The sequence below is a fragment of the Macrobrachium nipponense genome, chromosome 18 (assembly GCF_015104395.2).
Source record: "Macrobrachium nipponense isolate FS-2020 chromosome 18, ASM1510439v2, whole genome shotgun sequence".
Lineage (NCBI taxonomy): Eukaryota > Metazoa > Arthropoda > Malacostraca > Decapoda > Palaemonidae > Macrobrachium > Macrobrachium nipponense.
The window spans coordinates 72,570,353-72,596,319 of NC_087211.1; the positions used below are offsets into that span (position 1 = coordinate 72,570,353).

Sequence of the window (25,967 nt, forward strand, 5' to 3'; positions counted from 1 at the left end):
CACTTAAAGAAGCTACAAAATTGAAATTCTCTTCTTTCCCAGAGAAGGCTTGACATTCCTGTGGCAGAGAACCTTAATCTATAAACAATATATTAACATTCCCTTGGCAAAGAAACTATAATCTATAAACAATACATTGATTATCACAAATGTTTTTACTTGACAAATTGTCAGCGCTCTGACTTACTTATTGCAATATTGAATAACAATAACCTTTAACATTCAGAGCTGGTGTGAATTTCACAGAATGCCTCTTGATCTGAAAGGATACATTATAAACTCTTTCATACCTTTTAAGTTTCTGTTCATTTCAAACCTCTTAACTCCAAACACAGAAGTGCATACTATGCCACCAGCTTCTTATCTTCTTTTCTCACAGTAGGTGTGAAGTGTGAAATCTGAATAACTAAAACTAATACAGTACTAATTCTATAATGCAATATTCTGCAATCCTACTATGGTACTCTTCATTTCCTTGCTTCCCTTGCCACTTGACTCAACTCATCCATCCTATCATCAGCAATTAGATTTACTCCTGCCTACCTAAGATAAATCTAATATGATGTATATATCTGTTTAAATTATTTGTAGCTGAAACCAATGGAACCTATGCCTTGCTTACACTGACAAATCTCTCTATATTTTTTCTCATCTGTAACTGGGTGTAATAAGGAATAGAAATATCAGAAGCCTAAAAATAAAATAGGTAATACCCGAAGCCTAAAAATAAAATACCTAGGTGATACCCGAAGCTTAAAAAATAAAATAGGTAATACAGCACTGTTCACTTAAATTAACAATTTTGTTTGAATTCACTCATATCAAAGTAATGTAATAAAGGAAGCCAATTTGAAGTGATATGCTGCAAGCAGCAAACCAGTAATTTATATCCTGAAAGAGAGCACTTCATTGATCAAATTTTCATCAGCAGTAAGCTCTTCTACAACAAAAGGGCCATCTAAATATAAACAGGCTGTTAGAAGTTTTTTTCTAGTATACCTTCCTTCATTAAAAGCAACTCAAGTCTTCAATAATCTCCCTTCAAATTTAATACACTCACACACACGCAGTTTTACCTACACCGATACTTGTTTAAAGTTCCTTCACTCTTGTTGTTATTAGCCCTTAAGTTACAAGATTTTTGCCCTAATTTATAATTTGGATCACAGAACTGTTAACCAGAAGCACTTGAAGACCAGAAAATGTGCAAGAAAGGTGCCTAATGTTGAAAGGCTTTACTTCATTGTTTTTTTTTTTTTTTTTTTTTTTAATCATAAGTATCTTGTATTCAGATGTACGGTAATAATTTCTCCCTAGAACCTTCTTTATAATTAGTTTTGCAGATTACTGGGGGCAAAATGATTAGAGTGAGTCATACAAAACAATCAGAAAAGTGGGGCAAAATGATTAGAGTGAGTCATACAAAACAATCACAAAAATGATCATCAGAGGTGTAGCACATCAACCTGACAAGTAAAACTAGATAACCCTTGCTTTTTGTAAGGTTCTACTTGTAAATTATTAAATCCCTAGGTATAACATTCACACAACACAGAACACTTGCCACAAGTGAGCCACATCCGCACCCAAAGCACCATCACGAATTCATGCACCGTGTGAACAATATATATCACACGGAATCCGTGCAACACATGAGGGTCATCCACAGAAGACAGCACAGAGTAGTAAAAAAATTGCTTATATACATATACTTGTATACATCTTTCTAAAACCGACAGCAGGCCGGCTTCACCTATACTATATACAGTGGTCCCCCCGTATTCGCGGGGGATGCATACCAGACCCCCCCGTGAATAGTTAGAATCCGCGAATGTTTGGAACCCCTATGAAAATGCTAAAAACAGCCTATTTTGTTAGTTAAAACTCAAGAAAAACCCACTAAAAATTTTCATACTTGGTTTTTTAATAGTTTTATCACAAAAAGTGCATTTTATGATGAAATTCATCAAAAAAAACCAGGAATTTGTGGATATTTATCATAGAAAAATACCGCGAATGCGCGAATTTTCCGCGAATAATGCAGGGAAACGTTCCCCAGAGAAATCCGCGAATGTGTGAGTCCGCGAATCTGGAGAACGCGAATATGTGTACAGTCAACCCACGGTATTTGCGGGGATGTGTACCACAACCAATGCACCCCCCCAATAGCTAATATCCACGAATACTTAAATATTTTTTAAAATGCTTAGAACTGCCTATTTTGTTGGTTAAAAAAAACTTAGAAAAGCTTACACCTGAGTAATTTAATAATTTTATCAAAAAAAGGTGCATTTAGTCATGAAAAGAAATAGGCTGAGGTACCACTATAATAATTGTAGAATATATATATATATATATATATATATTATATTATATATATATAATATATTATATGTATGAATATATATATATATATATATATATATATATATATATATATATATATATATATATGTATGAATATATTATATATATATATATATATATATATATATATATATATATATATATATATATATATATATATATATAATATATATATATATATATATATATAGTGGTACCTCGAGATACGAAATTAATCCGTTCCGAGGCGGCCTTCGTATCACGAGTTTTTCATATCTTGAACCGCATTTTACATGTAAAATACCTAATCCGTTCCAAGCCCTACAAAATCACCCCAGTAAATAAAATTATATTTCCAGGCCTACCAACTATATGTTCTAGGGTTACGACGGAAGAAACATGACTCCAAAAAAGGCAAAATACTGTACATACTTGAGTAATATTCAACTGCATGTAATGTTCAATCCCATTTTTACTGCATGTATTAGGACTTTAGCATTTGTCCCTTAGCAAAGCCTAGCCTATGCTAGCAGTTGCTACTGTAGCCTAGTTTATGATTCTGACATCTAAACCTAAGAAGCTAAAAGCTTAGAATATGCCAATAAAATGTATAAATCAATCATTAGTTTACTCAATTTTAAATAATTATTAATTAATCATTAAACTATAATACACACACACACACACACACAAAAAAAAAAAAAAAAAAAAAAAAAAAAAAAAAAAAAAACCTTCCAATCGTTTGTTTACATTCAGCTCTTACGAGTACCGAACGATCGCCAAGCAATCACTTTTCCTAGGACACAGTAAGCCACAAATTTTCATTAGTATCTCTCTTAAACTAACGAAACTACCAAACAGTATAATAACCATTCATTTCTATTCTTTATTCCATCTTTACCTAATGGAGATACCGAGTTACTGACAACTATAATGAAACATACGTAACGCAATATTACACGAAGAAGAATTCTAGAAAATACGTATTTGTTGGCTTCGATGATAGCAGTCCGATTTATTTTATATTTTATGAGATCTGATTCACAATTTTTTTTTATTAAATGTATATTGCATGTACTCATTTCAAATAATTATTAAGTAATCATAACTATAAATAATAATAATAAAAAAAAAACAAAAAAAAAAAAAAAAAAAAAAAAAAAAAAAAAAAAAACCATCCAACACTTACGAGTACCGAACGATCACCAAGCAATCACTTTTCCTAGTACACAGTAAGCCATAAATTTTCATTATCTGTCTTCAACTACTGAAACTACCAAACAGTATAATAACCATTCATTTCTATTCTTTATTCTATCTTTACCTAATGTTTTTTTTTATTAAATGTATTGCATGAATAAGTTTTTTCAATTTACAGCATAGCCTTTTACCAATAGAATGACACTAGAGTACAAGGGGTAGATGATGACAAATAGGAGAGCAGGATCTTACGGGGTGTCTAGCACCAGGAACCAATGGGAGAGCGGATGATGGTGGAGAGTTACTCAGTTGGCGGGGCGCGAGTTTTAAAATTGTTCTCGGTGGTCTGGGCGAATCTCGGGACTTTACAGCAACAACCTTTCGTAACTTGAACTATTTTCGTATGTAGAGCCCAAAAAAATCTTCGTATTTGCTTTCGTATCTCCAGTTTTTTTTTCGTAAAGTTGAGCCTTTCTTATGTCGAGGTACCCACCCCGTATATAATATGTACCTATATTGTACAGGGGGTCCTCGAGTTACGACGTTGATCCGTTCTTACGATGCATCGTAACACGATTTTCAGCGTAAGTCGGAACATTGAAAAATACCACATGATTTAATGTAAATACCTATCAATAACAACGAGAGAACAATTCCTTACCTTTATTAGTTTGATTGGCTTGCACACTGGAGAGGAAGCTGCGGTGCTGGAGAGACTGGGGGAGGTTAGTGAAGAGAAAAAGAACCTCCAGAAGTTGCTGGAGATGCTGAGGCAGATGATTCTTGAGGTGAGGCAGAACATACTACTGGAGATGTTGGGGCAGGTGAGTCTTTAGGTGAGGCAGAACCTACAGAAAGGTGCTGGAGATACTGGGGCAGGTGAGTCTGGTTAGCAGAACATTCAGAAGGTGCTGATTAGCAGAGGCAGCTGAGGTAGAGGGTACAGGATCTCCTGCAGGCCTCTCTACCTTCTTAAAATGACAATTTGTCGAAATTGCATTTTTCCTAACTATACAAACCTGAGGTCCTTTAACAATAGGAAGGTAACTAGCGGCAGCTGGGACGGTCGTAAGCTTCGAACAAGGGAGAACGGTAGTTAACTGCTTGTCCGATCGTGCGCGCGCCGCGCGCGCCCGAGAGGTGAAGAATCACTTTTGCTTTAGGCCCATGCAAAAAGTTGCAGAGTGAGGGGTGGCATGAGGTGGGACTATATGTAAAGGACCTCAGGTTTGTATAGTTAGGAAAAATGCAATTTTCGACAAATTGTCATTTGTTCCGATACGTAATACAAACCCTCGGTCCTTTAACAATAGGAAGACTCACTTCTTGGTGGGAGGAATCTGAGTCTTTTTGGTGAACAGACTGGTGTTCGTCCAACCCTGGAGTGCCTCCCTGGTCGTAAGAGCAAGGGAGGGATCCAAACCTCTGTCCGATTGATCGGGGTGTGCACCGCAGGAATCAATGGTCAGACCTCTGGGCCAAGTACTAAGAGAGAGGCAAGCGTATCTCTTCGTACCAGCAAGCAAGAACTTGTTGCCTGTTTTGCAAGAGACAATCATAAAATGATGGGTTTGTCTCAATTTGGCATCCACTTCCTCCCCCTTGTTGGAGGAAGTGGTGGATATTTACTCCTATCCCTACTGAAAGGGATAGGATGGTGCTCTATTGAGTAGCTCACCTGCATCTCGTCCTTACCCAGCAGGGTGACGACCGTGTCCCTCTACCCAAAGGTAGAGGGAAAAAAAAAAGATGGAAGAGGAGCCAGTCACACTCTTCATTCCTCATCCATTCTTACGGTCACACCAGGACTCGATGCTGTTCAGCCTGCGAGGGTCTGGGTTAACTACACAACGTGTTGAGCAACCACCACGGTTCCTAAGGAAAAAGATCCAAGGAACTGTGGGCAATATCCTGAAGGTAGAAGGAGGTGCATGCGGTCCGGTTTGGACCAGGCGCCTGCCTTCATTACCTGCGCCACGGAGAAGTTCTTGCGGAACGCGAGAGAATGATGAAGAGGCGTCCACACTCATCCTGGGTGTCGAGTTTCTTCAGACAGCTCCGTCGCACCTTCACAGGACAAAGCAGCATAGCCTTCGTATCGGAGGCGGTGAAGTCCATTAGGGAGGGTATTGTGAAGGACTCGAACCAATCGTCAGTTACCGAAGGGTTCTGAGTCTTCGCTACGAAGATCGTGTACGAAATCGAGCGTCACAAATCCCCATCCCTTTGTGCTTGACTTCTCAAGAGAAGTCATGCAGTTACCTAAGACGAAAAGAAGGGAATAGTCGTATGACCTATCCCTCTTCTCGACTTTGGTTATGTACAGTACTCATACTGACAAGCTATTAAGACGAAGTAATGATTGCTCTGGAACAACCGAACTAAGTCCACTGCATAGTTCGTAACTGACTCGGGCGCTCTGACAGCTGCCGACTGACTGGTTCGGAATCAGTAGAGGCAAGTTGTCCAAGCATCCGGGTAAGTCACGTGACCTTCGCCCTTTAAAGAGTTTATGCTGAGAGACAAACAAATAAAATATTTGTTAGTCACCGATGCCGGACGGCGCGGCGATGATTCTCTTAATGCATAAGCTCAAAAGGCGAAAGTCAATTGCCTTCAAAAGACCGAGGTCCCTGATGGCAAGAAAATCTCATAGACGTTGAATCTCAGCTTAAGGAGAAACAACACTATGTGACGTTGAAGACGAAGGTAGGCAATGAATGCAACCTACGTCTTCCAGCTGAATCGAGAGAAGGAATCTCAGATTCTAAACCTGTGCTTACAAATGACTGAAAACGCTAACCGCCATTTCATTGCTGTTCGTTGTGCAATGAAAGCGGGGCGTTATTCAGTAATGAAACACAGGGGAGAGCCGCTTGAAGAACTGCTTCTCATGGGCTGAACGTTTGGAAGTAGAGCTGGCAGGTGTGGGAGTAGGCGATGTCTTTCAATACATCTGCTAATCCGGGGTGAACAATGAACAATTGTACACCTCCGAATACAAGATATTTTGAGGACAAACTCAGATTCCGCAAAAATCATTCGCATTATCGGGATACGATGCAGCAAGAGACTATTACAGAATTCTGTTACCGTGCGGTAAACAGAAAGATGAGAGTCGAATAGATATCTCTGTTTAAAATTCTCGCAATACCGAAGACGATGAATACTAGCGTTTCTCAGCAGTAGATGGTCATTCATGTATGCGAGAATCCCCGTTAATCAGAGACTTAAGTCCGTGATTGTTGGGCAGAGATACGGTTGTTATTCAATCAAAACACAGGTGAGAAAGACATAAACAACCGTCTATCTCAAAGCGGCAGCTGATACTGAAATGCCTCGGGCAATTCAATACGCAGTAGCTGTCCGCTGTGGACATCTCGTCCATCCGAGGTTTGCCAAGTAATCCTTTCCACGAAGGCAATGCGTTTCGGCTAGAACCACCGAGCCATAAAAAAAATATGCTCGAGCAATTATATTTAAGCGAAACGAATTTCGGTAAATATAAAAGCGCAAATGGTGTTGTTGTGACAACACCATAATTATATATAAATTGAAACTGGAACTCCTGGGAGGTTGCAGGCAACCCGGGTTGCAGTTCAATTAGAATACTTTTCGTCTAAGTCGCAATCCGTAAAATAACCAGATATGCGCCTACCCCCTCGGACCATTCAACTGCTTAGCAGAATCATGTCGCGAGGTTTAATATACGTAGTATATTTTGTAGGATTCTGAACAACGATCTCCATCCTAAATTCTTTCCTTCAAGAAAACAAAATAAGGATTGGAGATCAACCACCTTCGTTCTCTATTAAAGAGAGTGAAGGAGAAGTCTTCCTCGAAGGAAAGCTTCAATGGTGAACAGAATACTAAGACGATAGTTCAAGCCAAACTGGATATTCCCGTCCGTTCTTCTCTATTCCAGGTTGGTCGCCTACTGTGAGATAGTCTTCTTTCAGCAGCGTCTTCTTCCTAATGCTAGAAATTCCAGGAATTCGAGCATAGCGAGGTTCCCGATTATCGTGTAACATATCGGGGATTCTCGTCTCGCTCACTTTGGACCGTGGTCTCGCCTAAGTGTTTGGAGATCGTAAGAACTCTAACACTCTGAATGCGCTAGAAATTCCGTAGAATTCTAAGCAGTCTGCGAAACCCCCACCGAATTCGTCAAACGATATCGGCCTGGTGGTCCTCTCGATTCCCATAGAAATCGAGAATGGGGCAGGATCCCTCCTCAACGACCGGGGCTTACGTCAGGTAGGACCCGAAGGTCCCCCCTGGTAGCGCAGTCCCAACGTGGGATCCTACAGAGAAATCTCTGTAGGATCTTCCCCTTTCCCTCGTAGCCGTAAGGAGAGATGGGAATGGGGGAGGAATTGGAATACTCGCTCGCCTTCCCAGTGGAACTAGCAGTTGGAGAAGAGTAGGAGCAGCCATCGCCTTGCGGCGATGGCCTCTCAGAGTCTGGGAAAACGTATCGTCAGGAGAAAACGTTTTCCCGAGGAGGGTTACGAACTCTCACTGTAGGTAAGGGTCTGCCGCCACTGTGAACGTCGTCTGGGTGGGGCTGATCGACACCTGAGGAGAGAGCCGATACCGTCCTCCGACTCATTCCAGTCCTCGTCGAGGTCGAAACCTCTCAGGAGGACCGAAGGATATTTAAATACGGTGTCCGAAGACACGTAGAAAACGCCGCTGTCGCAGTAGAGGAGGTGGAAGTAGCTTGATCGACCGGCCAGAACTGAGAGAGCCTTCTTGTCCGGAGACGAGAGACTCTGGTTCAAGACAGAATCGGCAAGCTCCGATCGCGGCATACCCACCGTCGGTTTGGGTTCCCTCTCGTGGGGGCCCCAAAACGACTCGAGCAGAGACATGGGCTCTGCTGGTGGGAGCGGCGATCCTTCCCCCCGGTCGTTGTGCTGACGAATCAGTGCAATAACCTGGGTAAAGTTACTCTGAATCTCGGAAGTTACAGCGTCTTGAGGAGTAGGACCGTCCAGTCCCTCCAACAAGAGCAGCTCCCAGGACCCTCCTCCTTCAGAAGAAGGACCAGCAACAGATCCCTGACGGTTGCCTCCAATCACTTGCGCGTACGTCCTGGTTGGTCCTAAGACCAACCTGGCACGTGCGGCGTCGTGACGGGATCGTGAGCGGCGCATCTCTCACGATCACTCCTATATACCTCGCTCTTCCTGGCGTATGCCGAGGAAGTTTGAAGGTATCGGAGAGACAGAACTGACGCTACCCACTCTCCCCCAACTGACGGTCGCCTCCAATCACTTGCGCGTACGTCCTGGTTGGTCCTAAGACCATACGTGGCACGTGCGGCGTCGTGAACGGGATCGTGAGCGGCGCACCTCTCACGATCACTCCCTAGCTACCTCGCTCTTCCCGGTGTAGCCCGAGGAGTTGAAGGTAGTGGAGAGACAGACCTGACGCTCCCCCCCCGCTCGCTGGCAGGACCAGCGTACGTGGGGGGGCTGCAGCCGATCACCAACCCGCGGTGGTGGGGATCGATCTGCAGCCTGGCCGTGCCGCTCACCTGTGGCGAGCGGCTCGACTGAGCACGTCGACCCCGTCCCGTGCGTCAGACGAGCTGCTGCTGGTCACCGTATCCGCCCGGTCCCTGTGGGAGCGGCGGTCAGGTGACCTGCAGAGCTCGCTTTCGCCGTGAGACCGGTGAGCGTCCTCGCGGGGGGGCACGTCAAACCGCTGGTACCAGCCGAGGCTGGTACCGTCGGTCGATGGGGACCTGGGGGACCTCTTCCCAGCCTCCACCCGTGGCCGGTCAGAGACCGTCACGTCCACCCGAGGTACCGGCTGGTCGCTGCGAGAGCGGCCGCTGGCCTGGCGAGAGTCACCTGAGCGCTCTCGACAGTCTTCTGCTCCGTGCCTCGGTCATGACGCTGAGCGAACTCAGGCGTCTTAACTTTGGCTGCACGGTCACCCGAAGGAGATCGTACACTCGGAACTTCTGCGGACGAGAAACCGAGCCAGTTACCGATGGATTAGTCAGCAGAGCTGGCCAAGACCCAGGCGAGTGGGTTGTACCAGACGGTAGCCAGCACCAAAAACCCTTGGTCCCCGTCTTCTTCGTTCTTCTCAGAAGGGGAGACGGGCCCCGTTCCCGAAGGAACAGGAGGACCAGCAGAAGAACCCCCCCGTCACACCGGAATGTGACGAGCCCTTCGAAGTTCCCGAAGGAGTCCTTCTTAGGGGGAATAACAAAACCCGGTTACCAGCTGGTCGCCTGCGAGAGCGGCCGCTGGCCTGGCGAGAGTCACCTGAGCGGTTCTCGCCAGCCTTCTGCTCCGTGCCGTGGTCTTGGCGCCGAGCGAACTCTGGCGCCGAAACTTTGGCTGCACGGTCCCTCCCGAGGGAGAGCGTACACTCGGGATCTCCCGCGAACGAGAGACCGAGCCCGGAACCTGGCGTAGCGGCATCGCCGCTAGCACCAGGCGAGAAGTACCAGAGCTAACCGATACTCCTCTGGTCCCCGTCTATCTCTTCCTTACGGAAGGGGAGACGGGCCCCGCTACGAAGGAGCAGGAGGACCAGCAGAAGGAACCCCCCGTCCCACCTCGGTGGGACGGGCCTTAGAAGTTCCCGAAGGAGACTTCTTAGGGGGGGGAGGCAGCCTTCTTCTTCTTCGGCTTATGGGCCTTAGAAGTCGAAGGGGAAGAGGCAGCAACAGACGAAGACGAAGATGACACCTTCCTCTTCTTTCGTCAGCTCACGCAGGACAGTCGTCAGGTCCTCCATCCAGGCCAGAGTCGGGCCTATTGCCGAAGCAACACGGCCCGACTGCACCTGTCCGGAAGGACCTGGGACTGGGGAAGACACACCATGGGCAGGACCAGCATGGACAGGCGCAGGAACCAGGAGCGACAGGAACAGCAACCAGCTCAGGAGCGGCGAGGAACAGCGGCAGCGGTAAACACAGAAGGGACAGCCAAGCCAGTAGCGCGGGAACCACATCAGCGACAGGTACGGCAGGCCCAGCCATCGCCTCGTAGAATCATCGGCAGCCAGCGTGGTACTGGCGGTCGGTCCAGGGGCGAGCTGCTGGAACAGCGGAAGTCTGGGGCAGGCAACACGAAAGAAACACAGGCGGCGGCGGCATACCCCTCCTCGGTACGGCGGCGACCGGCCCTAGAAGCGGCAGACGGCGTCACCGACACAGCATGGGGAGTGTAGACCAGCGGGGGGAAGCAGCATAAGCGGCCGTGAAGGTTGTAGTGGAGACCACTCCAAGGTCACCGCCCCAGACCTCGCTAGACTCTGCAGCAGATCGTGGATGCTAGGCACGCCCTGCAGCCGCAGTGGTCCATACCTGTCCAAGGTCGTCTCCCACGGATGTAGCACCTGCGGTAGCACAGACAGATTAGTAAGAGGGGTTCCCTCGCGCACGGGGGGGGAGACATGCCCCACCCCGAACGGAAGGAAGACCCCAAAAACAAAATACGAGGAAGCTGAGCGGGGGGGCAGGAAAGAAGACGAAGAATCGGATACCAAGGGAGTCGCGGGAGCTTTGCCGACGACTTCCTGGCAGACCTTCGCTTCCCCTACCCCGCACAGCAGTGAAAAGTAATATGAAATGAAACTGAATACTGCACTTGCGTTCATTCTTCATAGAACTTAAAGAGGGAAAAATCAATTCCCGGTAAGAGCGGAAACTTGATCCATATAATATGATGCTATCATAAATATATATGAAAATGAACAATACTGCACTTGCTATTTTCACTTTCACAGCAATTAAATCGTAAGGATTAATTCCCGGGTAAGAGCGGAAATTGATCCAAAACCAAAAAATTAAATTTGATGCAATTAATAAATGAAAATGAAAAGAAAACTGCATTGCGAATCCACTTTCATTGCATTCTATTCATACAAAATAAGAGGCTCTTGCCGAGCGCAATCAAGCTCTCGGCAACGAACGCACAGGGCAAAATATAATGAAAAAGTGTACTTACATCTTTCAATTTACACACTTTCGCCAACAAAATACATGACTCGGCGCGAGTGCGCCCGCCCTCGGCACCGAGACATAATTCAAGGGTTCAATTCACGAAAAGAGCGGAAAATCGCCGTCTCTACGGCGATAGTTCCATGTTTGATTCATAATTAAGGTAATGAAAAAATGAAAACAGTGTACTTACCAGTTTTCATTTTCAATCAAAACCAAACCATTAGTAAAAAACACAATAATGTAAACCAATAAAGCATAACGGACGATGAGCGGGTCAGAGAGCGATGGACTGAACAACCGTCCTTCACAGCCCCCCCCCCCGCGGCCCGAAAGCAAAAGTGATTCTTCACCATCTCGGGCCGCGCGGGCGGGCCGGCGCTACAGATCGGACAAGCAGTGTTAACTACCGTTCTTCTCCCCTTGTTCGAAGCTTACGACCGTCCCAGCTGCCGCTAGTTACCTTCCTATTGTTAAAGGACCGAGGGTTTGTATTACGTATCGGAACAAATACTGCTCCAGGTTAGTCTGAACAGAGAGCGACCTCTTTTCATCCAAGATCTCCTTGTAACACTGCATCAAATCCATGACGCCTCTGGAAGCCCTAGTGAACCTGTCCAAGTTGGGATCCTGAGCCTCAAAAAGTTGACAACGCTTGCTGCAAACTCTGCAAAACCTCTTATCAAGTCCTGCCTTGTGAAAGCCTTAGGCTCTGGGGTGGGTGCTTCTTCTTCTTCCTCTATTATCTGCTTCTCCAGTTGTATCAGGTCCTCAGCAGATAACTCCTCGCCATGAGACTCCAGCAGCTCTGTAACATCATCAACCTCCATCTCCAAATTGATTTCCTTACTCAGGGCAACAACGTTCTTGACAACTAGCTGAACTGTGTCCTCAAACCCATGGAAAATTCATTCACAAATTGAGGACAATTTTCTTCCAGACACCATTCATGTTTGTTTGCTTAACCTCCTCCCAGGAATTAGCAATGTTCTTTACAGCATCAAGGATGTTGTAGGATTTCCAAAAGTCCTTCAGAGTCTAGTCCTTCTTGGTTTCAGTTGCCTGTAAAGCCATAGCAATTGTCCTTCGTAGGTAGTAAGCCTTGAACGAAGCAATCACTCCTTGGTCCATAGGCTGTAAAAGGGCCGTGGTATTAGGTGGAAGGTAAACCACCTTGACATTAGGGTTGAAGTCTCCCAGCTGGGCAGGGTGTCCAGGGGCATTGTCCAGCACTAGCAACACCTTAAAGGGGATACCCTGGAGGCGCAATACCGCTCCACACTTGGAACAAAATGGTTTACGAACCAGTCCTCAAACACTGCAAGTGTCACCCATGCCTTCTTGTTGGACTTCAATTACTGGTAGTTGACCCTTCCAAATGCCCTTGAGTGCCCTTGGATTTTCAGCCTGATACACCAACAAGGGCTTCAGTTTGAAGTCGCCAGCAGCATTACCCCCAAGAAGTAAAGTTCAGCCTCTCCTTGCTGGCTTTATGACCGGGTGCTGACTTCTCCTCCTTGGCGATGTAAGTGCGGTTAGGCATACGTTTCCAAAACAAACCTGTCTCGTCTACGTTAAACACTTGCTGAGCAGAATAACCCCCCTCCTTAATTATCTCAAGACAACGCTTTAGGAAATTCACTCGCTGCTTTCTCATCCCCACTAGCAGCTTCACCTTGCAATTTAAGGTTATGGTAATTGGCCCGAGCCTTAATCGCATAAACCAACCCCTACTAGCCACAAACTCTTCACTTTCACTTCCCTCCCCCTTTTCTTTTTTTTCAACGCTTCAACAATCTTTTCGCCCTTTCTCCTGAATCAACCCATAAGGCTGACTGGGATACGCCGTTGATTTTGGTCTTCCAACCAAAGCACCAATAACCTTTCCATTTCAATTATTAGACCACTACGCTGCTTAGTTATCACTGTCGCTTTCATAGGAGCAGATCCTTTCACATGTTCAACGATGCGCTCTTTATCTTTGATAATGGTAGCAACGGTCGAACGGCTAAGGCCAAGCGATCGGCCAATGTTTGTTGGCGCTTTCTCCCTTCTCAGATCGCTTTATAATGTCCACTTTAATTTCCATGGTGATGGCCTTTTCTTTTCTCGATGCACTACCATCAGAAGAGTCCGCCTTGCGCTTGGGAGCCATAACAAAGGAGCAAAAAGTTACAAAAACGATACAAACAGAGGGAGAGAGAGGCAGTGTAAACAACCAAAATGGCGTATGGGCGAGGAATGAGCGTAGCGAAGCGACGCCGTCCTCTCCCCCACAAAGCGTATTCTTCCGCCGTGCGCCTGGAACTAGTTCGCGTTTGTTTACGTTGCTTACGACGCTAAACCGCGTAAGACGGAACGACGCAAAATATTATTTTTTTATATTTTTATGGGGGCGCGTTCGTAACCACGAAACATCGTAAGTCGAGACCAGCGTAACCCGAGGACTTACTGTATATATATATATATATATTATATATAGAGAGAGAGAGAGAGAGAGAGAGAGAGAGAGAGAACACATGAAGGAACATTTTTGCTTAAGACATCAAACAGAAGGGCAACTCCAATTTATCCATAAACATCTTCACTTCCAACTTTCAGATCCAGGCAAATAAATGCATACAGTTCAATACATTGTCTGACCAACGGTTGAGGTTTGTCTTGACATTTTCAATAAATGTTTTTAGAAATATTACTGCCATAAGCTATTAATCACTTCATAGTGAGCAGTAACTGATAAGATATAAAGTAAAGTTCCAGTTCCAGCACATCTCTAGCATTTTCGGCCACTGAAGCTTATCCTACTTTAATTTGCTTTTATATTATCATTGCATTCATTGTGATTGATTTTATGCTTTCACAATAACTTTTATTGAGTGCCAGAACTGCATGACAACAAACAATATGAAATACATGTTTGCCAAATTATACTAGGTAGTATGTATGCTCAGCAGGCATATAGGGTTTCAGCTTAGGTAGCAATACTTTTTGTGTTGAGCAAGTGTCATGATTTGCTTTAGGCAGATCCTATAAGAATTTCAGCAAATATTCTCAATTTTTAACAAACTTCATAACATAACTATTCATAGCCTGCAACTGAAAGCAGGGGTTGACATAGGGTAAACAACCGCGTGGACTGGCCAACTCACCGACTAGCGTGCTTTGGCCACCCACCGAAAAAGTACTTTTAACACTTCCTGACACCGAAGATTGACGCCATCTCGATGTTTGCGGAGTCGCTCGTGTCAACAAACTTCCCATTTCCTGCTAAATCCGCACACCACTTATACCCATAGACGCTGGGGCACTTTCATCACAACAATCTTAAACCCAACCTCTTACCAGCACTTATTCGTACTTATTCGAGGGGACTACGGCATTCTTTGCGGCGTTTTACACTCTTCAATTGTTTATCAGTTGTCAACTGGTATGTGTTTACCCTCCAAACTGGGTATATATAAGACTTAAAACCAGGGAAATAAATGAAATTAGCGTATCTATTTGTAGTATATACTATACATACTACAGCAATTTTATCATTACTGCATTACTATGACAACTAGAATTCATGGAAACAGTTTGTAAATGCATCGGCGTATGTGTGAAGCACCACTACATTGGCAATGATGAGTCATTTTGCCATCGCCTGCTCGTACTTCAGAAATATCTATAATTTTTCGAGGTTAATTTGGTTGCAAAAAAGGGATAATAGACATGAATTAAATAAACATTTTGAAGTAGAGTTAAACCAAATAATGAGTAAAGTAAACAAGTAAGGGAATAAAGCTTTGCACCTCATAAACCTCATAAAAAACCGCATGGTACAGGGGTGGACCATGTACGATCAATGTGTACAACCCCAAAAAAAGTACATTATAACGGGTCCTAACATCGGAGATGGGCATCAGACGCGATTCTTCTTGTTGGTGAGAAACGGAGCTAAAGACTCTACTCCGGTTGTCAGGACGCGTTTATAATGTACTTTTCTTGGGGTTGTACACATTGATCGTACATGGTCCACCCCTGTACCATGCGGTTTTTTACCCTAATCGTCTGCTGCTCGTAACTGTGTTTGCGGAGTAAGTGCTTAGGAACCAGGAACAGCAACATGGTTCCAGTGCAATGTGGAGTGAATTAAGACCAAAATGTGTATATATACAATCAAATAAGCACTGTGGAATTTCAGTTGTCATGGCAGTAAGGATAAAACCACCGATTACAAGGTAAAAATGAATGCAGTTCAAACCATGACCCCAGGAATAACAAGTTTCATAGGGTAGAATATCACGACAGGCCAACCCTCATCACGGTAGACGGGTCTTATTCACTCGATATTTAATTGGTGAAACATGAATACAATTGCAACTCTAAGCATACCATTTAAAAGACTGAAGTTTCGTCAACATATTGTGATATATGAAAGCCCCATACGAACTAAAATAAGCATGTGAGCTCTTCGTAAAATATGTTTTCAAGGCAGTTTTGAAATCCAATATGGCGGCTACGTTTTGCATGGACGGTTCTCATCAGTGACGGCCACCATCTTTCCCCAGCCTTCCCAGCACTCATTTGAACAATGTTAGCGTATGTATGTAACGTTTATTGATCTTACTCAAGATTGCAGTTGTAATCAGCACAATAAAACAACATTTTGTTGCATATATTAGTGAAAGTATGAAACTTGTTATTCCCGGGGTTATGGTTGGAACTGAATTCATTCTTACCTTGTAATCGGCGGTTTTTATCCTTACTGCCATCACAACTGAAACTCCACAGTGCTTATTTGATTGTTCTTACACATATTTTGGTCTCAGTTCACTCCACATTGCACTTTAAACCCGTTGCTGTTCCTGGTTTCTAAGCGCGCGCGCCATAAACACATTACGAACAGCAGACGACGAAACTGCAAAGTTTTATAACCATAGCGGAACAAATACGGAAAAGTGCAGAGGAACGACTACGTTTTTTTTTTTTTTTTTGCTTTTTTGTTTTTGCTAGCACTTTTCATTGATTTCAGTCTTTATTAGTATTTTGAATTTCTTTAATAATCGTATGCCAGAAATAAATGTAACCTTTCATGTTTGCATGCTAAGAATGGCAAAATCATCGTTGCCACATTAGTGGAGGCTTCACACATACGCCGTTCCATTATTATAAACTGTTTTTCCATGAATTCTAGTTGTCATAGTAATGCAATAATGATAAATTGCTTTAATATTTATGTATATATACTTCCAATACATAGCCTAATTTCACCAATTTCAACGTTTTGTGTGTAGTCTTATACCCAGTTTGGAGGGTGAACACATACCGAATGGCAACAGAGAGAGAGAGAGAGAAAGGAAGGCGGAGGAACAAAGAAGAAAAGGGATGGCTGTAGGGGGGTGGGGGTGGGGAGAGGGTATGTGGAGCTTTATACACGTGTTCGTATCCATTTCTGCATAATGGAGTTTTTGTCTCTTGGTACAAGGACAAGTGTCGTTATTCTTTACGATTAGTGATACACGATACCCTTATAAATTACGGCACTGGGCGTAATGCACTATAGCAAAATCTCGTTCTGTTACGAGTGTTCGTTACAGAAATAGGTATTGCCCAAAAACGTGCTTGCACTGTCTCTGAAACCCATAGTAGACATGCTGCTTAGTTGTCAATCAAGTTTTTATAACCAAGTATTTTTTACAAGCTAGCTATTGAATAAATTTGTATTTTTCTCAGTCAAAACATATGCCCCTCAATGCTAACTTTCCTCTTTTAACGACTTTCTGGTCATTGCAAATTCGGCCCCATAATTTCTTATGGTGCGAAAACAGACAGAGGCCCATGGACCGAAACGGTTGCGTCACACTACGGCGATAATCCAGCAGTAAAACATCTTCATATATCCAAAAAAGTAAATTAATAAAGATATATATGCGCATTACGATTATAACAATTACATGTATAGCTGATAACAATCTGCATGAATAACTGGTAAACTGTTCTGCAATGACAGTCGAGTATAGCAATTATTTACAATAGGTATGAAAGTCAAGATGTCGTGACGTCATAATACAGAACTTAAAAGAACGTTCTAATTCAGAAAAATAATTACTTAAATTTGAGTCAGAGTCGAGTTACTTTTTCAATAACGAATATTTTCAAATTAATCATCATAAATATGTAAAATATTGATGTTTTACTACTTATTTAAAAATTAGCCAAGAGCACGCTTCTCGTCATCTTCTACCAAAACAGCTGTTTACTCCTGGCTTGTTGTTGGTGAGAAATCGTGTTTCGATTGTTGTGATAAAAGTGCTCAAGCGTCTGTGGGTACAAGTGGTGTGCGGATTTATCACAGGAAATGGAAAGTTTGTTGACACAAGCGACTCCGTAAACATCGAGATGGCGTCAATCTTCGAAACATTTTTAGTTGTAAGTAAAAATTTCTAAAGCGTTTTGGTGAGATTTCCACTGCCGGTGGGCGCCATTTTCAGTACCCTCTGTTTAAATCTTAAAATTTGCCTTAATTTCTAACTTTGGAGAAAATACTTACTTCGAAAGGAGAGTAGAGGTCTTTAGCTCCGTTTCTCACCAACAACAACAAGTCGCGACTGATGCCCATCTCGGGTGTCAGGACGCGTTATAATGTACTTTTTCGGAGGGTGGCAAACATTGATTGTAGGTGGCCTGGTTGGCCTGCCGTGGTAATCTACCCTAGGCAACAAAATGTTGTTTTATTGTGCTGATTACAACTGCAATCTTGATTAAGATCAGTAAACGTTACATATATACGCTAACATTGTTTAAGGGGGCCGGCCGGCTAATGCCGTTTTTTAACGACAGGACTTTGACATTCATAACACTTAATAAGGTGACTTGGGATATCTCCAAACCGCATATGATTTTCGCCTCTGGCCTTCGGTTTTGTGACGCCAGGGCAATTTATCCCGAAAATAACCATTTTTCAAATTCTATCTCCTCCCTTGATATTTATTATTAAGACCTGGGATTACTACCATATATAGACCTGATGTCGACCTCCAATCAAATGGAGAGTTTTTTTCTAAAAGTCCTTTTTTTGCTAGATATGAATTTTTCAATATGGTAAAAAAATAAACCCTATAAATCATGAAAAAAATTTATAAAAAAAAAGACTAAACAAAAATTGGAAAAAAGGGCTCTATTTGATTGTTCTATAATGTCTTTCTGATTTATATACCAAATTCCAATGTTATAGCTTTAAAACTAAGTGAGGAGATAGATTTTGAAGGTCAATAAGTATAGTTTTGAGATACGGGCGTTCAAAGTTTTCCTTCGTATTTCTATAAAGACAATGTTAATAAATAATGATTGTTATGAAAGTATATTTCTTTTTTGAGTATTAATAAACCAAAACTATTTTAATTATCATGATTTAATCATAAATGATGATCCCTTTGCTCATATATCGTAGCCTGGGGCACTGCTTGAGGCAAGATGGGGCACTCCTTCCTACGTAACCCCCTCTCTCCCCTTCACTAACTCGGCTTATTACAGCGAATTTTCTTCTGTATGTTAGCGAGATGTTTTCCTTGTATTTTCCTCTTTGGCATGATGACATTCTTGCCGAAACAAAGATAAACAAATGTAAATGCAAGAGAATGTCAAAGGTGAAACTCAAAGGTGTACTCTCTTTTTACAAAGACAATTTAATAAATCATGATTATTATGAATTTCATATTCCATTTTAGGTATTAAAAAACCAAAACTATGTTATTTATCATAAATAAAGATCTCTTTGCTCAAAGATCGTAGCCTTGGGCACAGTGTGACGTGTGCTGTCAGGCAAGAAGGGGGCGTTACTAGGCAACCCTCCCCTCTCTCTTCACTAACTACGCATATATTATGATATTCTGTAATAATACTTGAGCAATTTTTCTTCGTCTGTATGTTAGCGAGATGTTTTCCTTGTCTTTTCCTCATTGGCATGATGAACTTCTTGCCGAAACATACATAAACATACGTAAAAGCAAGCGAATGTCACGAGGTGAAACTCCAACGTGTAATCTACTTGAAGTCTATGGTCCAACTGATTCATGATTGAACCAGATACTCGCTCCTTCTGTGAGCCACGGAATCTCTACAGATGCCATTTCTCACAATTTCTTTTCCAATAATTATCAAAATTTACGATAACAGAAGAAATATTGCATTTTCTTGTACGGTTGAATGTTTTAGGCTTATTGAGTTATGTTTACTAATTACCCTGTAACTACGAAAGTAAGAGGAATTTTGACGAAATATTTCGTATACGTATTCTCAATTGCCATATGAAGCTCCATTAATTTTTTCATGACTTTGCATTATTTGCCCTATACCACCATATATAGGGGTTCCGGCCGGCCCCCTTAAATGAGTGCTGGGAAGGCTGGGAGAGATGGTGGATTGTCTGTGGTTAGACCGGCCAGCCACACGATTGCTGCCATATTGGATTTCAAAACTGCCTTGAAAACATCATTTTATGAAGAGCTAACATGCTTATTTTAGTTCGTATGGGGCTTTCATACATCACATTATGTTGAATAGTATGCTTAAAGTTGTCATTGTATTCTTGTTTCACCAATTAAATATAGAGTGAATAAGGCCTGCCAGCGCAATGACGATGGATCGTCTACAGTTGTTTACCCTATATCTATAACTATATATATATATAATATTTATATATATATATATATATATATATATATATATATATATATATATATATATTATATATAGATAGCCTGACATTTCCCTATGCTGCCATGTCCTACAGGTAAATATAAGACTAGCCTATATTGTTGCCTGTCATTTCCCCAAAAATTACTAAAAATTTCTTCAAGTGGGCTAGACCAGTACTTATTCGATAACAGTAAGCAAGGCTAAGGTAGATTACATCAGATGGATTACATCATAGGCTATATTACTTTTGGTTCTGTTGACTGGTTAAGAATTCCAGTAACATGGTACAATGAGATAAAAACAATGCTTCAAAAGTGGTCTGCTTGTTCCAACTGCTCAGCATTTATACCTATAGTACAAAGGTAGTAGGTAACCCTCCTAGAAATGGAAGTAGGTCGTGTCTACCCTAGGTATATCGCCTTTGTAGCCTAACAAAAGAACCTTAACCTACATTAGGTTCAAAAGGTACGCAAGCAGGTTTTCTTACTGGTCCATCTGAATCTAAACTACTGTCATCACAGGACCTGCGCTGCTTGAAACGTGCATACATAGCTAGGTACTACAGGACCAGCTGGAAATCATGCGACCTCCCTATACCTAGGAAGTAACAAAAGGATCACTTCCAAATCGACCGTATCCCGTCGGGGTAAAACACGTCAAGTCACGTAGCCGCAGGATCTCCAATTACAATTGGTAAAACAAGTCAAGTAGCCGCAGGCTTTTCAATTACCTAGGTAGTAATTACAAATGGAGTGCTTTGGTGGCACCGTATTTAACACAAAAGCAACTCGTTCTCGCCACATGACAAAGATCTACACTGACGTAGCTATTTGGCAGACAGAGCTCATATATTTGCATGCACGAGACACGCCTGGCTCCTAACTATAGACAAAAAAAAAAAACGTGGAAAGCAGAGGTCATTGGTGTGGCAATACAAAAATAAACAATTCAAAGGCCCCATTGCCATACAGATTTCGAAGATCTTTGTTTCTGTTTACACTAATCATGCTGCTTTTGCACAAGGATTGCAAGATTCCCATTACCTTTCCAGAGGCCGTGCCACCCGCCACACCTATTAAGAACGGTGTCTTGGGGCCAAACCCATTCGTCACGCCATTGTGAAGTCTGTTCAGGTCTTCGGTCTTGTGCGTGGACATAATCCGGATGCGGTTGGGGCCTCGGTTGCAATGTAACTGAGCGACAGCAGCCGCCGAGAACGAGATGCCACGGCTGTCCCTACATCTTTTGCCATACAAAGTTGTACTTGCTTCTTTTCCGAAGATCTTCCTATTCAGATAAGGAGATAACGACGAATAATATTGTCTGTTTGTAGATAATGTCACAATACTATAAAATCTATGAGAAACTCGGTGTGAAATCATGATAAAACGAACCCACGTGCTCTACTGCCAGCAATAATTCACTTACGAAAAGTGTTCTACCCATCTCGATCGATATGCATGTACCTCTTTTAAGATGTCTACAACTCCCTTCATTACCATTGAAGAAGAGTAGGAATTCTTATTTCGGAAACGAAAGCAAAATGGTGTAATGGACCACAAAGTACTTCCGTTTGTACATTCCCACGTAAAAATATTGCCAAGCGATTCATGTTAGCCGGGTTGTTTTGTGTCAACATGCTTATCTGTCAAACGGACGTCCGTGGCTATCTCTAGTGTTATTTCCGAACAACATGTTAAGCAATTCTGATACGTTCTCTTTTCCATTATAAAAATGTATTTTGTGATTTGCATAAATTTGTAAATGCATAACTGCATTACATCAAACTGACTAAAATCGCAGAAAGATGTTTTAACTTAATTACGTCATACGCGCGATTATTATGTAGCATTCTGGAGACTGGAAAGCAAATAATATTCGCCGGTAAAATCGTTTACCTTCTTCAACGACGTCAAGAACTAGTAAATGATAATGAGTTTTAAATTCTGACTGATTTCATGTTAACGAGACATGTTTTAAAATCTGATTCTGACCTTTAAGCAGTTTCGACGTCGAAGACCATAGGGTTCATAGTCTGTTCTCGATAGACCGGAAGCAACTCGTCAAGTTTAGGGGCCGTTGCAAAGCCATATGGTCACCTCAACCTGATTGTAGCTAAATTTTAGGTAAAATAAAAGAGATAACCATTAAATCTTCAAATATTATCAAAATATGATGTCAGGAAATGCGAAAGCGAGTTTATAGAATTGGAAAATAATGGTTATCTTTTTTATGCTCAAGAAGTCACGCAAGCATCCGAGTGTGTAGTACTGCACTGTGACTCATCATCGCCGTTCGGTTATTTCTAGTTTTTCTGGTCCATAATAGTCTTTTAGAGCACGAATAACGCTTGACCTATTTCCAGTGAGTTCACTGAACGGCTAATGATGATAATGACGATGTGAAAGCAATTATTATATTTATTAATCGCTTGTCACGTCTGCAATGGTCATTGTTGGCGTAAATATGTCCTTTCCTGACAACATTTTGAACTAAAAGAAGGAAAGTCCTGATCAGAAATATGCAAACTTGACTCTTTTTGGAAGTTCGGTAAATGTCATAACCACTAGTTTAACAAGCATGATGACCCTGGTTCGAATCCTTAGAAAAGATAGATTAAATCAGCAACATGCCACTGTTGACACAAGCACTGAATTATGCACCCAAAGGTAGTACATTATGGTGGGCTGCAATCATGACGAAAAAGGCATCTAATTAGCAATCTCATCAAAACTTTTTTACATCATCCTCCCTAACAGAAAAAGGAGTTTGGCTGAAGAAATTTATATATATATATATATATATATATATATATATATATATATATATATATGTGTGTGTGTGTGTGTGTGTGTGTGTGTGTGTGTGTGTGTGTGTGTGTGTGTGTGTGTGTGTGAAACAGGAGATAGTTCCCAAGAAAAGAACAAACATCAGCCACTGTCAATTTCACACAAGACTGCTGAATCACGAATTAATTCCCATCATTCTCTAGAAAACTTCCACAACATTGGATGCTAGATTAAGAGTGCTGAACCTTGGTGGCTGAACACCCTACACGCATTCATTGCTGATCTCTCTCTCTCTCTCTCTCTCTCTCTCTCTCTCTCTCTCTCTCTCTATACACATATATGGTATATAATAATTTAGTATATACTGCTTCAAGTGGTATATATGTAATAAGACACAAGAAACGATATTATTTTCATTCAGCACCAACAGACTTTCGTGCTGCCACATGCCAACCTTCAAAATAAAATAAAAAAAAATAGAAAGCCTTCGGATGCATGATCCGGATGTGAATCAAACTCCAAACAGGATCTATAGCAAATCTAATAACCTGTCCACGCTCTCGATAGTAATTCAACAAAAACTAATGGTCACTTTTGGTGATACCTTGTGGGGAGACACAAACTTACTGTGTGTAATGCCCTAGTCAGCGTAGCGTCATCAAAATTTCTAAGGAGGTAATACAACCAATTCTTTCTCGAGTGCTGGCGGGATGAACTAAGCACCGGGTCCAGTCCAGTTGCCAGGCTGCTTAAGGCCGGCCTACACACGTGCAGTTTTAACTGACAGTTATAACTGTCCAGTTATAAACTGACAGTTAAAACTGCACGTGTGTGGGTATCTCAGTTGCTCATTTTGTCAGTTCAACAAAACTGTACAGTTAAACTGAGACAAATGCAATGTTCCATATTTTTAACTGAAAGGAGTAACTGAACTGAGCGTGTGTGGGGGGTACGTACTGTACAGTTCTCAACTTCTCATTTCTACAGGTGGTAGCGGTGAGTGCAGTTTGTTGAGATAGCACGTAAACAAAGCGAAAGCAACTTTTGGTACACTGTTTCAGTCATACGCAAATAATTGAGAAAATCAATTGGTTCTTCACTTAATTCCTTTAATAATTTAATATCAGAACATTGATTTCGCCTCAGTAACCACTTTTTGCACCACTGTTTAAGCTTTTTAGTTTTATTTTTTCTTTTTGTCTGTAGCATTACAAAGATTAATACACCGAGAGCGACAAGATCGTACTTCTCGGAATCCATGGTAAAACTGAGGGATTGAACTGTGTGTGTGTGTGCATTTCATTTTCAACTGACGTCAGTTTAAACTGTGTCAGTTACTGGACAGTCATAGCTGTCAGTTAAAACTGCACGTGTATGGCCGGCTTAAGACTTGATATGGCTTTTGCTCTCACAGAAAATCAAAACGAGTTAGAAGAGAACCGTTTTATATTTTTATTCTCTTAAGCGCAGTACAAAATTCTTATTCTTATTCAGTCACAGTATTCGAGTTTCGTGTAAAAAGTAATTCGTGAAAACATGCTATAGAAGCCCGTGCATGTTTGCCAAAGAGGTCAACACTGGTTCTAGTTTTAATATAAAAAAAAAAAACCCTCGGACGGAGCATTTTGATAAAGTTGACTGCTAGATAATTTCAGTGCCGACAGAATACTTATGATACTTACTAGGGTCCTTGATGGTCCTTAGGACACTTACTCAGGTCCTTGATAAGGAAACATCACTCTTCATGATTGTACGACCCCTCTCAGGGTTCCAAACATAGAAACACCACTTCTCTTGATTCTGAGACCACAACGCAGCTCCACAGTAGAAAAACATCTCCTCTCGATCGTAAAATTCTTGTTCATATATCAAAGAAATGGAGGCATCGCTCTTCTTGATTTCAAGATTTTTGGACTTGGGTCCTTGGACTGAAAGAACCTTCTTGTTAACCGAAGAGTTCAGCGCCCTCACTCCAAACAGCTCAAGTCCACTTGAGACAGTTTAAAATAAACTTTACTTTGTAAAGTGTGGCATTCGTGTTCAGTTGCCTAAGTTGGTCCACCTCTTAACACGAGATTAGTAAGAACATACGACTCCTCGTCTGTTCTTGTTCAGTTTGTCTTTGTTAGTTATCGTTGATTTGGACTTATTTTCTCATTATTCCACGCTATCTATTAATTATTTGCTTACTGCATTGAATTTTACGATTGTGTGTAGTTTCCCTTTTTCTTTTTCGTGTACTTTTATATTTTAATATCCTATTCCTCTTATTTGTTAGGTTTGTTTTTCATCGAAGACGGAAAAGTACAGAAACACTGGCTGCTATTATAGTATATATATATATATATATATATATATATATATATATATATATATATATATATACACTATAATAGAGCCAGTGTTTCTGTACTTCTTCAACTTCGATGAAAAACAAACCTAATAAATAAGAGAAGTATGATATGAAAATATAAAAGTATACGAAAAGGGAATAAGGGAAAATTACACACAGTCACAGTAACTTGAAGTTATCCAATTCTCTTCACTCTCTCTCTCTCTCTCTCTCTCTCTCTCTCTCCTCTCTCTCTCTCTCTCTCTCGTGTTTAGACTCAAACAACCAATGCTTCCTGACAACATAGCTTCAAGGACGCAATGTTCGAAAGCAGCTCATTTGTCGCCAATGAAAACTGACCCCCAGGATCTACCTACGAGTTTCTTTTGTGCACTGGCGATGAGCTTTAACTGCACCTGAATAGCTGTAATGCCTCCCACCGAAGTTTTGCTCGGAGATAAGAAAGAGCCTTTCATTTGCTCCTCCAGGATGTTTTCGAACTTTTCGTTCGTTTCATTTCTTTTCCACTCTCGGTATACCCGAGTTTGACAGACTTGTTTATTGTCATTTAACACATCCTTCGTGAATGTGAACTGGGACCCACCTGCACAGATCAAGACCTATTGAACACCAATGAAGCGCCCAAGCA

General features: G+C 42.0%; 1 protein-coding gene across 1 annotated transcript in view; it reads right to left on the reverse strand.

The window, feature by feature from the left end:
- LOC135197158 (uridine-cytidine kinase 2-like) overlaps positions 1 to 21,538 on the reverse strand; it is a 162,650-nt gene extending 141,112 nt beyond the window's left edge. The window contains 1 exon segment of the mRNA XM_064224138.1: positions 21,241 to 21,538. Coding sequence (XP_064080208.1) covers positions 21,241 to 21,354 — 114 coding nt within the window. The 5' untranslated portion in view covers positions 21,355 to 21,538.
- Positions 21,539 to 25,967: the final 4,429 nt, after the last annotated feature.